This window comes from Protobothrops mucrosquamatus, unplaced genomic scaffold (assembly GCF_001527695.2).
Source record: "Protobothrops mucrosquamatus isolate PMUCROS unplaced genomic scaffold, P.Mucros_1.0 scaffold6179, whole genome shotgun sequence".
In the NCBI taxonomy this organism is placed as follows: domain Eukaryota; kingdom Metazoa; phylum Chordata; class Lepidosauria; order Squamata; family Viperidae; genus Protobothrops; species Protobothrops mucrosquamatus.
The window spans coordinates 12,784-22,411 of NW_015392012.1; the positions used below are offsets into that span (position 1 = coordinate 12,784).

A 9,628-nucleotide genomic window follows, 5' to 3' on the forward strand; every position below is an offset into this window, starting at 1 on the left:
CGGGGCTCGGGCGGCGGGGCCGGGGCTTGGGCGGCGGTTCGGGCCCGCGGCGGCCGTGAGCGCCGGCGCTGGAGGAGGACGAGGCGGCGGCTGAGGAGAAAATGGAGGCGACGCTGCTGCTGCCTCCGCCGCCGCCGGGAGAAGACCGCGCCAGAGGGGCGGGGCCTTTGGAGGGCGGGGCGGGGCCTCGGCCGCCACCCGAGGAGGAGGAGCCGGAGGGCGCCCCAATCCCCGCCATCGTCGGCGAGGGGGCGCTGCCCGGCCGGCGGCCGTTATTGGGCTGCCGCGAGATGTCAATCAACAGAGGGAGGGTGGGAGGGAGGGAGGGGAGGAAAAAGGAGGCGGGGCGTTCCTTTATCCCACTGAACGCCACCCACCCACCCGCCCGGCGGTGATTGGCTGCGCGCCCTCGGCCGGCCAAGGCGAGGAAGGCTCGATGCCACGCAGGTGGCGGCGGCAGCGGGCTTGGGAGGGGAGGCGCATGCGCACTCGCGCGGGTGAAGCCGCTGCCCTAGGAAGCAGCGGAGGGCTGGCGCTTCCGGGTGATGAACACGTGACCCACTGCCCAGAAGAGGCTTCAGCCAAGCCAAGGGTAGGCAACCTTGGCTCTTTTATGACTGGTGGACTTCAACTCCCAGAATTCCTCAGCCAGCCACGCTGAGGGGAAAGGGAGAGGTTTCCAAGCTGAGCCATGCTGGCTCAGGAATTCTGGGAGTTGAAGTCCACCAGTCATGAAGGGGCCATTGTTCCCCCATGCTGGCTGAGGAATTCTGGGAGTTGAAGTCCACGAGTCATAAAAGAGCCAAGGTTGCCTACCCCTGGCCTAAGTCCTCCTGTTCTAAGCGGTGAGCCTCCTAGACCAGGGGTAGGCAACCTTGGCTCTTTTATGACTCATGGACTTCAACTCCCAGAATTCCTGAGCCAGCCATGCTGAGGGGAAAGGGAGAGGTTTCCAAGCTGAGCCAGGCTGGCTGAGGAATTCTGGGAGTTGAAGTCCACAAGGCTTAAAGTGGCCAAGTTTGAAGACCCTTGCCATTGAAACTCCAAATAAACAAGGCAATTATCTTTTGATATCTCTCAGCTCCTCCTGTTTTTCCCATAACGACAACCCTGTGAGGTGGGTTGGGCCGAAGCAAGCTGCAAGCCCAAACTCGCCAGCTTCCATCTTTAAGGGAGAGAGTCAGCCTCTCCAGTCTAACATCTTAGCCACTATACCAAATTGGCTAATTTTTTTCCAAAAGGATGAGATGCAAACTTGCTATAAATTCACACAATACAGGCAAACCTCAACTTACCATTTCATTTAGTGACCGTTCAAAGTTACAATGGCATTGAAAAAAAGGACTTAGGACCGTTTTTCACTCTTAACGACCGTTGCAGCATCCCCAGGGTCACGTGATCAGAATTCAGATGCTTGACAACCGATTCATATTTATAACGGTTGCAGCGTCCTAGGGTCATGTCAGCCTCTCTTGCGACCTAACTCAAGGACTACCTGTATAGTGTCAACTAGAAAATTTGACCGAGTCAATCCTGGTTAGAGTTACATGGGTACAAGTTTGCGGCAGCCAGCTATACATTTGATGTGACATATGAAAACAGGTATTAAGCCACGATTGCTCTTTAAATAGGACCAATGGCTGCCAAATGGACCACAATATTGTATTATTCAAGAATTATGCTCTACGCCGCTGGGCAGGACCTATTCATCCGGAAGGCTGACTATAGCATGAATTCCCACACGGTAAGCCATACAGGCTAGGCCAGGGATGGCGAACCTTTTAGAGACCGAGTGCCCAAACTGCAACCCAAAACCCGCTTATTGATCGCAAAGTGCCAACGCGGCAACTTAATCTGAATACTGAGGTTTAGAAAAAAAACAACTCGGTACATTAACATCTTTTGTCTTAAAAGAAAAACACCATAACAAAGCTTTCAATGATACAAACAACTTTTTACTGAAAGGTAAACAGTTTGCATTTGGCATGCTTTTGAACCATTAATGTGATTTTTGCTGTTGTATGCATGCTGATAATTTGTCCAACCTTGGCTCATACTTTGTAAGTTTGAGAGCAACACATGCAGCACTCAGGTCGTCTGTTAGTCTGTTTCTGGTATCAGATTTGATATAATTCAAAGCTGAAAACAGCCCGCTCCGTCCAGAGGCTCGTTTTGGCTAGGAAGGGGGTTGAAAAATGGCTTTTTTCCTGCGAAAACGTAGCCAAAGAGCGAGGCCCGCGTGCCCACAGAGAGGGCTCCGAGTGGCACACGTGCCATAGGTTTGCGACTACTGGGCTAGCTGCTAGGCCACTGTTCCTCATCCTCAGCAACTTTCAGATGTGTGGCCTTCAACTCCCAGAATTCCCCATCGACTAAAAGACTCCTCCCCCTTATAGCATTTTGGGAAAGAGCCTCTGGGAAGCTTTTGCTCATACGTTAGAACAGAAAAGAGTTGGAAATTGGTGTGTGTGTGTGTCTTTTTAATGCTCCTTCCCACCAAGTCTGTTCTCCTCAAAGAGCTGGAGAACGTCAGGTTTCTTCGCCAGCTGCCTGGCGTACATCCCGGTGTCGTCTGGAGAATCCTTTAAACCTGCCTGCAGGAGGAAACGCACGCAGGGTGCATGTTGTCTCGCAGAAGCCATGTGCAGCGCTGTGAGGGACAGAGAAAGCAAAACAAGAGTGAAGGCCTTGTGCACGCCCTGGCTGCCTGCAGCCCTCTGACTTCAGTCCCTCCAGCTCTTATTGAAGTCAAAAATTTAACATTCGTTCGTACGAATATATTCATTTTGCCTTAAAGGCCCAGCCTAGATGGCTTTTAGTGGCAAATTCGCTGTATTTATTTCAGAGGCAAATTTAGCCAGTTTCCTCTAGTGGTTAAGGAATCAGGGTAGAAACTAGGAGCTGTGAGTTCTAGTCCAGCTTTAGACATAAAAACCAGCAGGGTGACCTTGGGTTAATCACCAGGAGATGGTGAGTTCTAGTCCTGCCTCAGGCATGAAAACCAGCAGGGTGACCTTGGGTTCATCACCAGGAGACGGTGAGTTCTAGTCGTGCCTCAGGCATGAAAACCAGCAGGGTGACCTTAGGCCAATCACCAGGAGACAGTGAGTTCTAGTGCTGCCTTAGGCATGAGAGCTGACTGGGTGACCAACCGGTAGATGGTGAGTTCTAGTCCCATCTTTGCTATGAAAGCCAGCTGGGTGACTTTGGGCCAATCCCCAGGAGACTGGTCCTGGAGGTTGCAGACCCTGTAAGGTGCTGTGTGGGGGGTCACAGAGGGCATCAGGGCCTCCTGCACCTCGCTGACCTGGTTTGGTGGTCCCCCAGGGTCTCCTTAGCAAGGCGGCCTTACCAGTTCGATGCTTCTTATCCTTCACATGCAAGGACGCCCCCAAGGAAAGCAGACATTGGATCGTACCCTTGTGCCCTTCCTACGTGGCAGAACAAAAACACAAAAGAGTCGAGATTCAGACTATATTTGAGCTCCTGGAACTGCGGTTTGTATAACCCATTGCAACAGGCTGGGCTTGCTCCGTGGGCTAAGCCACAAATCATAGTTTGCAACCTTGACGTTTTATTCATCCGTAGGGTTTCTATTTTATTCTCAGCTCAGGAGCCAAAGAGGGCACAGACGATGGATGTCAAGTCCCAGAATCCTTTGCCAGGACCACCCATCACATGAATGAGGGGAACCTGGGCCACTAAGGCTGCATTTGTTTCGCTGGAAAGCAGAAGTGGCCAGGAACAATTTCAGTAGGCTGGGGAGGATGGGACGTGAGGAGGAGGAAGAGAAGGCCAGGAGAAGGTCACACACCAGATGGTGGACGTGTTCAGATGTTCCTCCTCTTCCTTCCTCAGCAGTAAAGACTGTTTTAAAAGTTGAAAGAAGAATATATATATATTTTTTGCAAATCCCCAGTTGGACAAAATATTTAATTCTTATAAGATTATGTTGAATCTGTTGGTTATTTGGCTTAAGGCACCCTTAATTGAGAGTCACTTGGGTCTAGGGGTCTAGGCTAGAAAGCAGGAGACCATGAGTTCTAGTCCCGCCTTAGCCATGAAAGTCAACTGGGTGACTTTGGGCCAATCACCAGGAGACAGTGAGTTCTAGTCCCGCCTTAGCCATGAAAGTCAACTGTGTGACTTTGGGCCAATCACCAGGAGACAGTGAGTTCTAGTCCTGCCTTAGCCATGAAAGTCAACTGGGTGACTTTGGGCCAATCACCATGAGACGGTGAGTTCTAGTCCCACCTTGGGAATGAAAGGTGGCTGGGTGACATTGGGCCAATCACCAGGAGACAGTGAGTTCTAGACCCACCTTAGCCATGAAAGCCAACTGGATGACGGAGCCCATCACCAGGAGATGTGAGTTCTAGTCCCACCTTGGGAATGAAAGACAGCTGGATGACATTGGGCCAATCACCAGGAGACAGTGAGTTCTAGTCCCGCCTTAGCCATGAAAGTCAACTGGGTGACTTTGGGCCAATCACCAGGAGACGGTGAGTTCTAGTCCCGCCTTAGCCATGAAAGGCAGCTGGGTGACTTTGGGCCAATCATCAGGAGACAGTGAGTTCTAGACCCGCCTTATCCATGAAAGTCAACTGGGTGACTTTGGGCCAATCACCAGGAGACGGTGAGTTCTAGTCCCGCCTTAGCCATGAAAGGCAGCTGGCTGACTTTGGGCCAATCACCAGGAGACAGTGAGTTCTAGACCCGCCTTGGGCATGGAAACCAGCTAGATGACTTTGGGCCAATCATTCTCTCTCAGCCCAACCCACCTCACAGGGTCGTTGTGGGAAAAATAGGAGGAAAAAATGTGTTTTGATATGTTCGCCTCTTTCAGTTACTTGTAAAAAGAATAAAGGCGGGAGGCAAACACACAAAATAAAGTGACGCTGCCCCAAAGGCCAATAAAAAAGGAACAGAGACCTTTGCCGCATAATGCAGGGCCGTGAGATCGAGGTCCGTGGCCCTTTCATCGACATCGACCTCAAGATCGGACACCAGGAACCGTAGCGCCTCCCCCTGTCCTGTGATTGCAGCTCGGTGCAATGGCTGGTTGCCGAGAGCATCTCGGATCTTACAATCAGCCTGCAGGATAGGGAACAGAAAGCAGAAGACAAGGATTTGGGGTTATAACCCCAAAGGCATGCTGGGAAGGAGAGAAAGCATGTCTCAAGAAATCTTGGGACAGAATAGGCCGACATTTAAGCCAGGGTTTTTCGAACTTGGCCGTTTGAAGATGGGCGGACTTCAGCTCCCAGAATTCCCCAGCCAGCATTGAGAATTTTAAGTATAGGTCAGGGGTCTGCAACCTTGGCAACCTTACTACTTGTGGACTTCAGCTCCCAGAATTCCTCAGCCAGCCTCCATTTTGTTTGTTAGATTTAAGACAGGGGTCTTCAAACTGGGCCCTTTTATGACGTGTGGACTTCAACTCCCAGAATTCCTCAGCTGGCCTCTATTTTGTTTGTTAGATTTAAGACAGGGGTCTTCAAACCTGGCTCTTTGATGACTTGTGGACTTCAACTCCCAGAATCCCTCAGCCGGCCTCCATTTTGTTTGTTAGATTTAAGACAGGGGTCTTCAAACTTGGCCCTTTTATGACTTGTGGACTTCAACTCCCAGAATTCCTCAGCCGGCCTCCATTTTGTTTGTTAGATTTAAGACAGGGCTCTTCAAACCTGGCCCTTTTATGACTTGTGGACTTCAACTCCCAGAATTCCTCAGCCAGCGTGGAGAATTTTAAGTATAGGTCAGGGGTCTGCAACCTTGGCAACTTTAAGACTTGTGGACTTCAGCTCCCAGAATTCCTCTGTGCCCTCCAAGTGCCCTTCCACCTCCAAGAGGCCTCAACAACTCTCAGAGAGAGTACTAAACGACCAGGTGACTGCGAGGAATATAAATCCTTCCATCCTCCACCATTTGGTCAGAACTGAAGAAGCTTCTTAGATGAGAAGCAAAAGGTCTTCAAGGAGAAACAAAGTCCAGGTGTCTCTTGAAAAAAAGCACCTTTGGGACACCTATTGGCTTTGTTTGTCAGAAGGGGTTCATGGGACCCCAGGACACTGCAACCATCATAAATATGAGTCAATTGCCAAGGCATGCTGCAATGGGTGGAAAAATCATTTTTTTCCAACGCCGTTGTAACTTCGAACTTAATGTTGTAAGTCTAGCATTACCTGTACTCCTACGCTACCAGGGATAAAGCTAGCTTTCCAAAGGGACACCTGTCGGAGCAGGTGGACGATGAACGCACCTGGTGTCTCTCTAGAAGCACCTGGCCAACGTCCAAGTGGCCGTTTTGTATAGCGTCCACAAAAGGGGTGATCCCGCAGTGGTCCCGAACGTCTGGCATGTAGCGGCACCTTGGAATAAATGCAGGAAAAAATGGGGAGAGTCAAAACTGAACCCAGCCCAAAGCACACTCAAGAGCCAGTTGGGGAAAGTAGTGAAGGTGCTGGAGCAGAAACCAGGCGTGGTGAGTTCTAGTTCGCCTACAGTCAAGAAACTGCCTGGGGGATTTTTGACCATTCTCTCAGCCCATCCCACTTTACAGGGTGATTGTGCTGGGAAAAATGAAGAGGAAGGATTATGCATCCTTCCTTATCATATACAGCTGAATTGAATTATTATTATTGTTGTTGTTGTTGTTGTTATATATGATATGATATATGATATGATATGATATGATATGATATAATAGTTGGAAGGGACCTTGGAGGTCTTCTAGTCCAACCCCCTGCTCAGGCAGGAAACCCTATACCAGTTGTGGGTCGTAAGCCGAGGACTATCTGTAAAGTGGGAGGAGCAGAACTCAGCTCACCTTTCGAGAAGGATTTTCACAATTTCCAGGCGCCCGTGCATTGCTGCAAAACAGAACAGAGAAGGTAACACGGCTAGTATCGAAAACTTGGCAGCAGCTTCGCTCGTGGAATTCTGGGAGTTGAAGTCCACGAGTCATAAAAGAACCGAGGTTGCCTACCCCTGGCCTAGGGGATGGATTGGACCCAGGGTCAGGGTAGCCACCAAAGAAATTCAAAGCAAAATCCTGTCTAAGGAATTACACCCATTTCACAGACTGGCTTATTCACCCACTGCTGACGAAGCAACTCAACCATCTTAAGATCGGTGCACGTGACGCAACCTGCTGTGTGGAGGGGGGTCCTTCCGATCCGGCTTTCTGTATCCCAAATGTCCGGAAAAGCATCCAGCAAGTATTGGATGACCCGTGGATCCCCTTCGCGGCTGGCGATGTGGAAACAATTCCAACCGTCCTTGTTCTTTAGCTGCGGGTTGGCTCCGTGGTGGACAAGATCTCCGATGATCTCCAAGTTCCTCCTCGTACAAGCCATCATAAGAGGAGTCCTAGAAAATGGAGCGGAGGGAGAAAGATCAACCTTCTCCAGCCTTTTCACAGGAGATCATCCAGACATATGGGAAGAACAGCTCCTGTAATCCCCTGCCTCACTGGGAACCAGCCAGGAACCTCTTTCGGAGGTTGAGGAACCTCAACTGAGTAAGGTGGTCTTCCCTTTAGATTTCTCCTCCAGTAGTGCCACAAGCATTTGGCAAGCTTGTGTTGCGTTTGCTTAATGACCGTGTGATTCCCTTAACAACTGCATGGATTTGGTTAACAGGAAAAATCAAAGGTACAAGTACAGATTAGGCAAGACCTGGATTAAAAATAGCAACTGTGAGAGGGACCTCGGAGTCCTGGTGGACGATCACTTGACTATGAGCCAGCCGTGTGCAGCAGCAACCAAAAAAGCTAATACAATCCTCGGTTGCATAAACAGAGGCACAGAATCAAGATCACGCAAGGTATTAATACTGCTTTATAAAACCCTAGTAAGGCCACGCCTGGAATACTGCAGCCAATTTGGATCTCCCTATCACAAAAAAGATGTTGAGAGTTTGGAAAAAAATCAGAGAAGAGCAACTAAGATGATCCAAGGCCTGGAGACCAAAACATAGGAAGGACGGCTGCGGGACTTGGGTCTGGCTAGTCTAAAGAAAAGAAGACATAGGGGAGACATGATAGCAGCATTCCAGTATTTGAGGGGCTGCCACAAGGAAGAGGGGGTCAAACTATTCTCCAGAGCACCAGACAAGAAACAATGATTGGAAACTTACCAAAGAGAGAAGCAACCTGGAACTAAGGAGAAACTTCCTGACAGTGTGGACAATTAACCAGTGGAACAGCTTGCCTCCATAAATCGTGGGCACTCCATCACTGGATATTTTTAAAAAGAGGCTAGAAAGTCACTTGTCAGAGATGGTATAGGTTCTCCTGCTTGAGCAGGGGGCTGGACTAGAAGACCTCCAAGGTCCCTTCCAGCTCTATTCTATTCTATTCTATTCTATTCTATTCTATTCTATTCTATTCTATTCTATTATTCTATCCTATTCTATTCTAAAAATATTCTTTAACAACCACCTGGCTCAGCCACAGAAATTCTGGTCCCAATTGTCGTCGTAAGTCAAGGACTATCTATAGATTAATATCTACATCATCTTCATCTACAAACCTAATATTTGATTTTTTTTTTTACATTTTACTGTATATGGCCCTCGTGACTCTGGGCAGCTAAAATATAATAAAAAGTAAAATACAAAAACAGAAAAATAGAACCACGCTCATCAAGCCTCCGTTGGAATTAAAAACTGGCCCATCGGTCAGAATTCACACAGGTAATGCATGGGCTCCTGCCCCTCCGAACCAAGTCTTTAATGCCTTTAAAAAGGCCAGCAGAGTTATGGCTAATGTGATCTCCTGGTGGTCTCCCATTCAACACAAGAAAAACCCTTCCGTGCCAACCCACCGTACCAGTCCGCTTTTTTCAAGCAGTCCACAGTGGCTCTCCATTCGAGAAGGTACAAGACGCAATCCCGGTGGCCCATGGAGGCGGCTTCGTGGAGGGGACGCTTGTAGTCCTGGTTCACCAGCTCAATGTTCATGCCTAGGATCTCAATGAGGTAACGCAAGATATCCATCTTGCCGTGCCTGGCTGCAAAGTGGAGCAAGGTGTCTCCCGACTTCTCCCAGTGCTTCTGCCTCACGTCTCTGTCCAGGTCAGGAACTTTTTCAATCTCTTCTTTGAGAAGGGTCAACATCCCTTCCCGTATTAGCCGTGGAAAGAGGTGGGCCATTTCTCCTCCCTCGATCGCAGGTCCAGAGGGAAAGACCTAAAGCCCATTTGAGGCAGATGGGCCGTTTAGAGGGAAAAAAAGAAATATCTTTTATACATGTAAAAACGTATAAATATTTATAATGAAATATATATTTTTATACAATATGTAATATACGTACATACACAAAGTACATATTTTGTGCAATATGTTACATAGAATATATCAATATGCAAACTTTATATATCTATATATTCAGATTTCTTTTTGCTGACAGACAGCAAAAAGAAATCCGAATTTGTAATGTATACCGCAGTAGCGACTTGAGCCTGCTTAACGCCCCTAGTTGGGGGGCTGCAAGGCAAAAAATGATTATAAAAAAAGTAGAACTGCAGTATAGCAGTCAAAATGCCAAGGTGCAATCAATCAGACCGGTCTGTCTGAAAAAATTTCTGTATATATATATGTATATAATTTCATAAAATATAAATAT

At 48.5% G+C, this 9,628-nt stretch overlaps 1 protein-coding gene across 1 annotated transcript; it reads right to left on the reverse strand.

The window, feature by feature from the left end:
* Window positions 1-2,480: 2,480 nt before the first annotated feature.
* Window positions 2,481-9,186, reverse strand: LOC107300127 (ankyrin repeat domain-containing protein 16-like). The gene is made up of 7 exons (XM_015829470.1): window positions 8,834-9,186; window positions 7,151-7,371; window positions 6,830-6,872; window positions 6,263-6,371; window positions 4,933-5,094; window positions 3,353-3,431; window positions 2,481-2,650 (listed from the first exon to the last, which is right to left on the reverse strand). The coding sequence occupies exons 1-7, from the start codon at window positions 9,154-9,156 to the stop codon at window positions 2,481-2,483; spliced, it is 1,107 nt and encodes a 368-aa protein (XP_015684956.1). The 5' UTR covers window positions 9,157-9,186.
* Window positions 9,187-9,628: the final 442 nt, after the last annotated feature.

Excerpts from the sequence above, each read along its gene's own strand:
- LOC107300127 (XM_015829470.1), bottom strand. The coding sequence starts at position 9,156 with ATGGCCCACCTCTTTCCACGGCTAATACGGGAAGGGATGTTGACCCTT. Across the intron at positions 6,372-6,829 it reads GTGAAAATCCTTCTCGAAAG|GTGCCGCTACATGCCAGACG; the intron begins GTGAGCTGAGTT and ends ATTTATTCCAAG. Across the intron at positions 2,651-3,352 it reads GGATAAGAAGCATCGAACTG|CGCTGCACATGGCTTCTGCG; the intron begins GTAAGGCCGCCT and ends TGTCCCTCACAG.